This window comes from Mirounga leonina, unplaced genomic scaffold (assembly GCF_011800145.1).
Source record: "Mirounga leonina isolate KUSES-001 unplaced genomic scaffold, KU_Mleo_1.0 Mir_125, whole genome shotgun sequence".
NCBI classification, from domain to species: domain Eukaryota; kingdom Metazoa; phylum Chordata; class Mammalia; order Carnivora; family Phocidae; genus Mirounga; species Mirounga leonina.
In genome coordinates this window covers 26,921,840-26,933,917 of record NW_023270305.1, presented here as the reverse complement: position 1 = coordinate 26,933,917, position 12,078 = coordinate 26,921,840, and the positions used below count along the sequence as shown (strand labels likewise).

General features: G+C 43.8%; 1 protein-coding gene across 2 annotated transcripts in view; it reads right to left on the bottom strand.

Moving 5' to 3' along the window:
• Window positions 1-5,126: 5,126 nt before the first annotated feature.
• The window catches only part of EML4 (EMAP like 4), a 147,420-nt gene continuing 140,468 nt past the window's right edge, over window positions 5,127-12,078 (bottom strand). For both annotated transcript variants that reach the window (XM_035000988.1, XM_035000989.1), the window contains 4 exons: window positions 11,530-11,617; window positions 10,910-11,008; window positions 8,539-8,669; window positions 5,127-7,872 (listed from right to left, as the gene is read on the bottom strand). In XM_035000988.1, coding sequence (XP_034856879.1) covers window positions 7,414-7,872; window positions 8,539-8,669; window positions 10,910-11,008; window positions 11,530-11,617 — 777 coding nt within the window. In that variant the 3' untranslated portion in view covers window positions 5,127-7,413. The remainder of the gene's footprint in view (window positions 7,873-8,538; window positions 8,670-10,909; window positions 11,009-11,529; window positions 11,618-12,078) is intronic.

The following is a 12,078-nucleotide window of genomic DNA, read 5'->3' as shown; positions in this document are numbered from 1 at the left end:
CCACCCCGCAGCTGGGAATTCTCCCGCAGACCTCGGGAGCAGGGGGCGGCCGCGCGGCTGTGGAGAGGCTCTTTGATGAGCTGCAAGGTTCTACTTGACCTGTAGGTGGAGGACCTCAAGTGCACGAGGTCAGAAATTTTATGAAAAAGGATGGTTGTATTAAGGCCCATTTCCTCTTCCACGTTCCCTTCAAAAGCATAAAGGGAAGGTCAAGTTCCTACACCATTATTTTTAAGCTTCGTATTTTGAAATAGGTAGACTCACAGGAGGTTTTTTTTTTTTTTTTAAAGATTTTATTTATTTATTCATGAGAGACAGAGAGAGAGGCAGAGGGAGAAGCAGGCTCCCCGCCGAGCAGGGAGCCCGATGCGGGACTCGATCCCGGGACCCTGGGATCATGACCTGAGCCGAAGGCAGACGCTTAACCATCTGAGCCACCCAGGCACCCTCACAGGAGGTTTTAAGCAGAGTAGAGAGTCCTGTGAGCCCTTCCCTAGGTTTCACCCAACGGTGAGGCCTGAGATAATAATGTAGGCCCATCACGCGGCAGGGATCCACACTGCAGACCTTGTGCAGTCTGCACCAGTGTTGTATGTGCTCACGTTCGTGCGAGTGTGTCATTCTATGCATTAGAATCCCATGTATGGATTTGTGTGATCACCGTCACCACCGATACGCCTGCAGACTGTTTATCCCTGCAGGGCCACCCTGCGGGGTGATACCTCCCCCCTTCTGTCCCTGTGCCCTGGCAGTCGCTAATCCGTTCTCTATGGTCATTTCAAGAATGTTATATAAATGGGAATATAGTAAGCATTCAAGATTGGCTCTTTTTTCACCATGTATAATGAATGCCCTTATGCTCCATCTGAATTTTCACGTGTGAATAGTTTTTTTTTTTTTTAAGATTTTATTTATTTATTTGAGAGAGAGAATGAGATAGAGAGAGCATGAGAGGGGGGAGGGTCAGAGAGAGAGGCAGACTCCCTGATGAGCAGGGAGCCCGATGTGGGACTCGATCCCAGGACTCCAGGATCATGACCTGAGCCGAAGGCAGTCGCTTAACCAACTGAGCCACCCAGGCGCCCTGAATAGTTCTTTTTTATTCAGTGTTCTGTTGTAGGGGTTCTGCATCATTATTTATTAAATATCAAAATTTAACCTTTCGGATGTTAGAGAATTTAAGCAATGGATGGGTGGTTTCCATAGATGACCAATCCAAGATTCCTTAGTAAGGATATTTACTTTTCTTCTTTTTTTTTTCCAAGATTTTGTTTATTTATTTGACAGAGAGACACAGCGAGAGAGGGAACACAAGCAAGGGGAGTGGGAGAGGGAGAAGCAGGCCTCCCACCGAGCAGGGAGCCCGATGGGGGCTCGATCCCAGGACCCTGGGATCATGACCTGAGCCGAACGAAGGCAGACGCTTAACGACTGAGCGTTATTTACTTTTCACATTTCAAATCATATACTACTAATAGCATGCAGTTCGTTCTCTAATTCTGGGGGGGACCTGATTTTGCCACATACCAGTTCTAAGCTATAGAAGGCCTGTCTTTACAACCTTCCTAGGTCACATGCACCATTGAGGGCAGGGCTGTGTCTGTCTCGTCGTGGGATTCCCCACCGAGCCCGGCACAGCTGCCCGCCCGAGGCAGCCTGGTATCATCTACCTGCTGTGTGGACGACTCTTTTTGACCCAGTCCCGTACACGTGCCCCAGGAGTCAAAGTAGCTACTGCGTGGAAGGTGCTAGCAGCCCAATACATAGTTGTAGAGAGACTGGAGTCTATAGAAAGAAGAGGACCTGCCTTCTCCGGACGCCAAGCTTACAGTTCTGTTAACGGAACCAGTGTTCTGCAGTTGACACGGTAAGAGAATGCGGGCTTCTGGTTTCCCTGCTTCCAACCAGGTTTCCGAGTGAGCCCCACCGAGTGGGCGCTAAGCGGGCATCGCTGTGCAGAGGCAGGCTGCAAAGCCTTTTCCCAGGATGCACTCTGGGTGGCTACATGAACATCAAGAATGAAACAGGATGGTTGGGCGCCTGGGTGGCTCAGTTGGTTAAGCGACTGCCTTCGGCTCAGGTCATGATCCTGGAGTCCCGGGATCGAGTCCCGCATTGGGCTACCTGCTCGGCAGGGAGTCTGCTTCTCCCTCTCCCGCTCCCCCCTCTTGTGCTCTTTCTCTCTCTCACTCTCTCTAATAAATAAATAAAATCTTAAAAAAAAAAAAAAAGAAACAGGATGGCCAGGTTATGAAGGCTTTGCTTTTTACTGAAAAAGTTGCTTTTCCTACCTGAGGCCATTTCTTCTGCCCCCCCCCCCCCGTTTTCTGTGCCTTTGGTGAGATCTGGTGAAAGTCAACTCCGCCAGGAGTTGAAACCTGCCTCTGGAGCCGATTTTGTGTAATCCCACTGAGATGTTTAGCCATCAGCCCCGTAATTATGTGTGTTCATCTCTGTCGATGGGTGGCTCCCAAGGAAATCTATTTTCAGGACCACATGTTTACATTGTTGAGGGAGAGGAGGTGCAAGATCAAAGCCCTCTGGCTGAGCGTGGGGCTGGCAGAGACGCCAGGCTTGCGGTGAGAAGTGTGGGATGGGGAATGAGGACAAAGTGGGGAATACACTTGGCTAATGACAGAAAGAAGCTGCTACGCTTCGTTTTCAACGTAATGGAAATTGCCCAAAGGTCGGAAAACAAGGGAGCAGCGTCTCCACACAAAGAGGTTTAAACTGAACACGAGGGACTGAGGACCTGTGCGCCTGACTGTGGCTAAAGAAGGCAGGAAGAGCAGGTACTTGTTGGCAGCAGGTGCCACAGGATGGTGTAAGGGCCTGGAAGCTTCTCGGCCCTGCGCTCTGGTTATGGGGGTGGCAGGAGAGGGGCTTGTGCATGAGGAGGGTCACTTTAACTTGGTGCCTCTGTTCAGAGCTCAGTGCTGCCTTCTCCAAGTCGAATTGCTTTGTAGCTTTTCCTTACGCTGCTCTTCGGTGCTTGCAACTCGTTTAACCTAGTTCATTCTTGGTAGTAGGAACGACTGAGTCCTCTGTGGTGTGCGAGCAGCGGGGCGCAGGGGGGCAGGAGGCGCTGGCGTCCAGTCTTGGCTCAGCCACTTGCTAGTAGTGTGACCCGACTTCTCTGTTCAAGTTGCCTTGTGCGTAAAATGGAGGGAATCAAATTTAGGATTGCCGGAAGAACCGAACGAGTTTGCACACGGAACGCCTGGGTTACCCGAACCGTTAGCTCTTCCTGTTGGACAGCAGTTAGATATGCGGGGAGCCCTACTGTAGCCACTGGGCACTCATTTCCACCCACCTCTTCAGGTTTTTGTCCGGGTACAGAAGGGGTACCAGTAAGTTTCTCTGCCAGATTTCTGGACTGGCCCAAAGAGAAAACAAAACCCAACAGAAACGTATTCAGTTCAGGAAGCCATGGTCTCCTGAGGATGTCACTCATGGACACAGAAATCAAACAGGCTGACATTTCCAGGAGAGTCAGTGAATTTTTTTTTCCCCGTTTGGGATGATTTCTCTTTATTCCTTTGCCTTCTTTATATTAGAGCATTAAGGATTATTGTAGGGACTTAATGAGTGTCGAGTAGAAATTCAGGTTTTCTTTGGAAAAGGTGAACCAATTAGTGCAGAACATTTAACGTGATCTGAGGTCTGAGACCCTGGGAGGAGAGCAAAAGCCGCCTCTTGACTAAGGGTTACATCTGTTTTATGGTAAACAGGCCTGGAGACCTTTCTGTGGTCCTTGAGGACTGCGGTCCTGGGGCCCAGGCAGAGCAGGCTTCTCCAGCAAGGCCTGGCTTCCGTGCTGGGGACAGATGTGCGGCATCACTGTGGGAAGTCTTACCGCATGCCGCCCCCCCGTCCCCCGGAGTGAAGATGGAGATGGACACAGGCCCTCTTGTTTCCAGATTCTCTGTATTTACCCTATTTACCCTCATTTTTCCCTCTGTCCTCCCTGTTTCTACAGCATGTGTTTCTCAGGGCACCTGGGTGGCTCAGTCAGTTAAGCGTCCCAGCTCTTGATTTCGGCTCAGGCATGATCTCAGGGTCCTGAGATCGAGCCCCGTGTTGGGTGCTGCCCTGAGCGTGAAGCCTGCTCGAGACCCTCTCTCCCCCTTTCTCCCCTGTGCGCACTCCTCAGGTCTTTCTCCTTGTGGGAGTGGCAGAAGCACGGTTACGAAGCATGACATCCAGGCATGGCCATTACCTAAGTAAAAGGAACATGGATCACTTGCTACATCTCCCCATCTCCTTGCCTACTGGTAACACTCCACCAGCGCATGAAGGCCCGGGCTGCTGGAGGTGTGCTGGCCCACTGGTGCTTCTCTTGACCCAGGTCCTATCTAACTGCTCATCAAGCCTGGTCATCTTTGTCCTAAACACATGTTCTTAAACTCACTCAACTTCATCTCAGTTCCAGCTTTAAGCTGGAAACCCAGTTCCTTCTAGAAGTTATACCAACAGGCCGGTATGTTTAAAATCGATTTCATCATTTCCTCTTTATGGATCTCCTCTTTTTATTGAGAGGAAAAATCACATTGTTCAGGGGGTTTGTTCTGATGCCTGTCAAGCCATTTTGTCTCCAAATTGGTAGGAGAGTAATTCCTGCCCCAGGGCAGCCTCTCTGGGGTGAGTGGATAGGAGTGGCTGGGAACATAGATTCATAGTCACTAAGGATGAATAAGAGAACGATGAAAACCCCATTTCCATGCTTTTGAAACTAAGCAACGTATGGAATGCTCCCAACCTGATTTTTCAGAAAGAAAAATTTGTAGCAGCCAACTGATGGTTGTGGCCCAGAGGATGTGTCCCTAGGCACCACGGGAGAGGAGGAGGAAGCCGGGGGTGCAGGGCCCTGCCCAGGGCCAGGACTTCACTGAGGCGGACGCGGGAGGCAGTGACAGGAGGCTGGCAGGCAAGTAACCAGGATCGCCAGGATGATCCACTGTTAAACATTAGACAAAGTGTGGACATGGAATAAATTAAAACGAAGCCATTCCCCTAGTAAGCGGAAGCATACACCAGACCAGAACGGGGGTATCCCCGGCAGCGGTCAGCTGGTAACGGCCGTGTCTTCTGATAACCGGACAGTTACGGAAACGAGAGTCAAGACGCCTGAAACATTTTGATCGTTTTATTTTATAATCTTCAAAATTTTCTGCCATGAGACAGGAATGCATGATAGAAATGGCTCAACATCTTCACATGAAACACTTGGATTCGCTTTCATTCACAAGTTTTTCTAAAAACATCTACAATTTCATAATCCCACCCACTTGCAACCATTATCACAGATTTAATTGACCATTAAACAGTAGTTGCCAGCAAGAGAGCCGGACCGCTTTCTGCGCATTAGTAGTGTCTTCTGAAACTACCACCCAAGATATCACGATTATAAGTCTCATTGTACACAGCAGCCCCGAAGGTGACTGGGGTCCCCAAAGAAACTCCCTGCTTATCACGGAGAGCTGTGTCGCCCAGGTACTGAAAGAAATGCTTTTTCTTCTAGAACTACTTGTTCATCTCAGCACATGCTGACCTGATGATTTAATTACACTGCTATAAGGCAAGTATATATGCCTGGTATTTACTGATGCTCTGATAATTACGTATAGAACATACTGAAGAAAGATGGGATTGCTTGGAATCTCTCTCTCTTCTTTTGAAGAGAACTACTTTGAGGTTTTTTTTTTGAACAACTGTAAACAAAAGGAAAGAGATATACATGGACATATACCTATACACACGGAGATAGACACTGAGTATTTTCAATGTGGCGTATATCTTCCTATATAGATACACACAGAGTGTCTACACTCACCCCTTCACACATACCCGCACCCTTACATACAGCATGTGAATGTAAATGTGAGTGTCCTTAGGAGTTCACTGCAGTTTGTATATTAATTACCAAATGATGATGAGATACCTGATTTGTATTACTCCTGAGAAGATACTAGAAGGGAATGACAGTTCTGATGCACTTTGGAATGGCACAATCACGTAAACACTTGCATACTTATACTTAAGACTTATGAACTCAAAGTTTCTAAACATGATCTAACAAAAAATTCAGCAAGTTAAAAAATAAATCAAAACAGTTTTTTTATAATCAATGTATAAACAAATATATAGGAAATGCATATTTGTCAGTAACTATAGTAGAAACATGTACTTAAGAAAAACAGTCATCTGACAAAAAAACAAAACAAAACTATCCAATGCATAATCCATGCATTGCCCAAAATAGCAGAGGACAGCCACATCAGAACTGCAAGGCTTACAGCAACTCTACCAGAGAAAAATTACCATATATAGGAAGTCTGTTAAGTATGCAATTTATAAAAAATTACTGTGACTGTTATTCATACTTCTATAAAAAAGAATTTGTAATTTTCAGTCTTACCCCTCAATATAATCTATATAAAAATTATAACTAAACCAATGAATTTCAAGCACCAATTCAAACTTACTGTATTTATATTTCTCCTATTATCAAAGGAACAAATTATGAGGAAGGCTAAGCTAAAATTAGCCAAGTAATTCTTGCAGTTTAGTTTTATAGGCATGCGGTTTTTCTTCTTCCATTCACTTGAATGCCAAACACTGAAAAATGTTCTGGCCAGTAAAGGAATCCTTGGAGGAATCCATTATTTCTGAGTATTAATGGTTTAATATACATTAAAAGCTCTTTAACAAACCACTGCTTTCTTAGTTCTAAGATAAAATAGATCTGCACACAAGAAATGAAGGGACTGTTCCTCACAACGACTTAGAAAAGGCAGCACCAGAGGGCAGACTAGCAAGCACGTCTGCCCATCTAGCGCTCATGTAAGGAAACGGTGTTGGGACGCAAGGCAACCCCACTGCAGGTGGCAATACTCAAGTTTTTCACTAAAAAATTTCCACCAGACATTCGGGGTGGGAGGATATCTCAGAGTGCATTTTTTCTTTTTTGGTTGTTTTTTTCTTCTGATTTTTCTGCTTCAGGGGGGAAAAAAAGGCAGTCTGAGCCAGTAGATGAGTAACAGTGTTTGTGATGCCTCTGGGTTGTTCCTGAAGAAAGCTTGTTCAGATAACAAGGGGTTTATTTTAAATCCATACAACTGCTGTTTTTGTTTCCAGTATTGACATCATACCACTTACATACAAGGTAATTTCTGAGACAATGTTTCAGTCTTTCCTGCTATTAAAAGTTTGGTTAATTTTCAACACACACCCAACTGAACCTTTAGGTCTGCCGCACTTGAGAGACTGCAGGTAAGACTACTGAAAACAGATCGTGTGGAAACCCAGATCTCCATCAAGAGTGATCTCCACCACTCCCCAGCCTGTTACCTGAACTCTATCACAAGATCACACGCAGTTGAAGGAGGAGAGAGTCGCACTGAAGTCCTGCTGTTAAGACAGGAGCGAGGGGTCTTGCTGGTCCTCGGTAAGAATGGCTTCACTCTGAGTGGATGGCTCCTCATACATAGGCTCACCGAGGTCTTCACTGCCCCCTTCACTCTGCTCCTCGATGGGGTCCTCACTGGGCTCCACAGTCTGTTTCAGGCTGTTCTCCAGAAGTGTGGGAGAACTGCTTATTCTATTTTCTTCTTCAGCTGTCTCATTTAAGGGCTGGGAAGGAGGTGGCGTGGGAGTGTCAGACTGCATGACACTTTCGATGGAAGAGACGGGGGCTTTGGTTAGAGTACCATCGGCTACAATCTCATTTTGAGGCAAAGATAACTTTTCTACAAGTTTCCACTGAATGATGCTCATGTCTTTTCCACCAGTTGAAATCAGGTGACTGTCATTATGAGTAAAACTGACATTGGTGACATGGCTGCTGTGGGCACTATACTTGTGACTGGGAGCCTGGAAGAAACAAATCAGACAGGAAAATTAAGCTCATTCTTCACATTTACATGCCTGCTTACAGCAATGGAAGCGACTAGCTGAGGGAGGTAATTCAAGTCACAGAGTCAGCAAATCTGAGGAATGGAGCTAGCAGTAATTTCCTTCTGATACCTATTTCTATGGGAGAAACAAAACAGAGTAACTGGATATACATCCATACAGTCAGATCATATATTTCAAAAAATAACATCATAAATAATCTCTTCCGGATGTCAGTTTAGTACACTTGTCAGAGCTTAGTAACTATTCTGTTGAGATGGCTAGGGGAGAATTTAGGCAGGCAGGACTAGGAACTCTAGGAGCTTTATAATGTTGATCGTATGTATAACAAAATGTTTTAGTAGGTTTAGGAGACATTAAAATACCTGCTAAAAAATTACTGATCAACAAAAATGAATAAAACAACTGTCTTCTGTAACGGTCTTCTTGACCTTAACGGCAAAGGAGTAAACAAGGAGCGCTGGCCTGGACGCTCATGGGGGCACTGCCCCCCGCTCCCCTCCCCCGGGCCCCACGGCATCACAGGCAGTGGAGTAACTCTTACACATCTCTTCTCATCATCAACACAAAAATATTCCCAGACAAAAGGCCCTACACCACTAGTTTTTATTAAATTGATCTTACCTTTGCTTTGGAGCAGGGATACTGAAACAGATGAACTTTGCAGAAATCATCAGCAACAGCGATCACCTTCCTGTTGTGGGATCGCACCAGTGCATTGATATCAGTCCCGTCGGATCCTTCTGGCCAGACACCTTTGATATGGGAACACAGGGGTGTAGAAAAATTAGTCTAAAAGATAACTGTGATGCCACATGGGTTTATTTAATTTTAGAATCTTAATTCACTTTAATCTGTGTTCAGATTTCTTAGTGGCTCAACACTTCATTCAAAGGATGAAGTTTTACCCAAAATCTAATAAAATTCAGTGAAAATAGCCTCAAGATGGAAAATTTAAAGAAACAAAAGTACTCACTAGTAACCAGCAGGTGGTGCTAACAAATAGTTTTAGCTTAATTCACCTCCGCAAATAAGCTCTTCCTTTTTAAAGTTTCTAGTTGGAGGGGAAATTCTGTTACTTGTATAGCAAGGTGCAGAAAAACAAAGCTACAGCTCTAGTTCTTCAAAGCAGACTCTGGGGAAGCTGTGTAAAATGTACACACTCTTTCCTTGCTGTTCTCTTCAAGCAGGCACTTAAAAGAAAACCTCCAAGATTCTTTCTTATCTTAATGGAAATGCATAGGCCATCCACTAGTCTACCATGCTATCCCATAGAATTTTCATAGAACTATTATTTATTTCCAGAAACATAACAAATTTAATTATTCTGAATCATTATGAAGCACTGGTGATCATGTTCAACATAATTAGCACAAAACCCTATTAAGACTAGATGGAAATTACGGAATACAGAAGGGCTGAGATGCTGGCCTCTGAGAACAAAGAAATTTTTGGTAAATTCGCTAACACAAGTCAAAACACTTCTTAACTGACATCTCTTAAATAAATATTACCAAGCTATTGGCTACTGTTTCAGTTTCACCCAGAATAATGAAATCGTGTTTGGATGAGTCAGAGTTCTTTTGTTTTTAATTTCTTGCTAGCCCAGTACTCTCCTCCATCTCTACAGAAGTTGTGTTTAGCAGAGGGACCTAGAATGGATTATTTTTCTAATGTACACAGCATAAAGAACTGTTCTGATCTGCAAACAGGCTGGAGGAGAGAAACACCCCCCCCCCCCCCCATCAGAAGGCAGAGATGTTGTTAAAGGTAAAGTACTCATATTCTGGACATTGCTTGAGGGATTGATGTCCCCCTCCTATCCAGTATTCTAATTACTGAGAACAACTCTTTTTAGTTCTTTGCAGACAAGGCTTTATTATCTTAACTTTCCATTTGTCTTGTAACTTTTTCAGAAGGATGTCCCCAGATTGGGAAAAGGCTTACAAAACTGTCACAGAAAAGATTTCAAGAAATATCTAAAACATCAGATTAGGAATGATTTCCAAATTTTATCTTATTTAAATAATGTCTACTAAAAATGCCTTTATATTTCAACAAATGGTGCTGGGACACCTGGACATTCACATGCAAGAGAGTAAGAACTGCTGACAAGGATGTGGGGAACCCCTCGTATGTCACTGGCGGGAATATAAATGGTGCAGCCACTTTGGAAAACATTCTGGCAGTTCTTCAAAAGGTTAAACACAAGGTTACCATTGGACTCTGGAATTCCACTCCTAGGTATATTTCAAGGGAAATGAAAACATGTCTACACAAAGACCTGCACATGCTTGTTCACAGCAGCATTATTTATACTAGCTGAAAAGTGGAAACAACCCAAGTGTCTGTCAACTGATAATGGATAAACAAAATGTGGTATATGCATACAAGGAGCTATTACTCAGCCATAAAACAAAATGCTGATACACGCTACAATGTGGATGATCTTGAAAACATTCTACATGAAAGTCCAGACTAAGTTATTAGAGAAAGAAAGTAGATTAGTGGCTCGTGGGTGCAGAGGGAGGGAGGGTGGGGAGCGACTGCTAATGGGTAGAATGTTTCTTATTAGGGTGATGAAAATGTTCTCAAATTAGACAGTGGTGATGGCCACACTACAGTTCTAAAACCACTGTACTGTACTCTTTAAGTAGGTGAATTATGTAGTATGCTCAATGAAGCTATTTTAAAAATGCCTTTACAAATTAAAATATTTCAGTTTTCACTTGGAGGAAAAAAAAAATAGGAAGGTGATCTGTGCTATTATTTCAAGTGTCTTTCATATTTACTGAGGAACAAAAGTCTGCTGGATTCTGCAGAGAACTTCATACTGGTCTGATCCTAACACACTTCATTTCTCTGAATCTGGCATTAACAGTGATAACACTGAAGAACACACGCAGACTCTTTTTCATTTAGAAATTTAAGCAAGTAATTGTTATATATAAGAACCCCACAAGCCATCTTTTCCCATCAGGTGTCATGTTCTTACCAAAGACTTGAAAGCCTAGCACACAGGTATATGTTGTCCAATCGGTGTCCTTACAATCTGATCGATTCCTGATTAGTTTGCAGCCATTTGGAATGTCCCCTTTAAATTTAGAAACAGGAAGTATAACCATAGTGCCTGTGTATAAATGTATTTGAAAGTGTATCTTGATTCAAACTAGCCACGTTTATTTGTATTTATAATCCATACACTGAAAAATGTTAAGATACATTTAAAAAGGAAAAAACAGTGTTGCCTTTAACAGGGTTTATAAAACTACAAAACTGTTCCCCACTGAAATTGTTTTTCTTTAAAAAAGCATAAATGCCCATGCATTATACTCTTTCCTCTCTCCAGGAAAAGTTAAATACAAAGCAGTATTAAAGCAGCAATCTCCCTAAGTAATTTCTTAGGACTACATGTCTACATATATAGTAAGTTAATTCCTTACTTTCTTGGAGAGGTGAACCACATTTGAGATTCTCATTCCTTAGCTCAGGGTAACATATGTTTTGTCAAGTCAGAGAGCCAGCATGCACTCTACACAATTCAAATTCTGCACAGCCTGTTCATTTGCGCCCCTGACAGACACTTCTCAGCTGGATGTGATCATTCATACTTACAGTACAATATCTCATAGTCTCCTGAGTTAGACATTATATACTTGTTGTCTGGGGACCAGTCAAGGTGTGTGATATAGCTGGAATGTCCCTAGGGAATAACAGATCGACTATTAGAAAGCATTTAGCGTTTTGAATAATAAACAGTTTAGTAGCCAACAGGTTTTCTGAGTATAGCCATTCATCTGGAATTACTAATGTATACAGTGGAGCATCACAGCCTCTAGAACAGACCAGGGCAGGTCTTTAGTTCTTTTTCACCCTATCTTGTTGGGAACCAAAGATGCAGGTATGCAAAGATGCCACGTGATACATGAAGAGTTCTAGTAGAACTCTGGAATGGGGGCGCCTGGGTGGCTCAGTCGGTCAAGCATCCAATTCTTGATTTTGGCCCAGGTCATGATCTCAGTCGTGGGATCGAGCCCTGTGTCGGGCTCTGCGCTCAGGGTGGTCTGTTCCTCCCCCATGCTCTCGCGTTCTAGCTCTAAAATAAATAAATAAAATCTTAAAAAAACAAAAACAAAACAATTAACTCTGGAATGAAAGAGATCT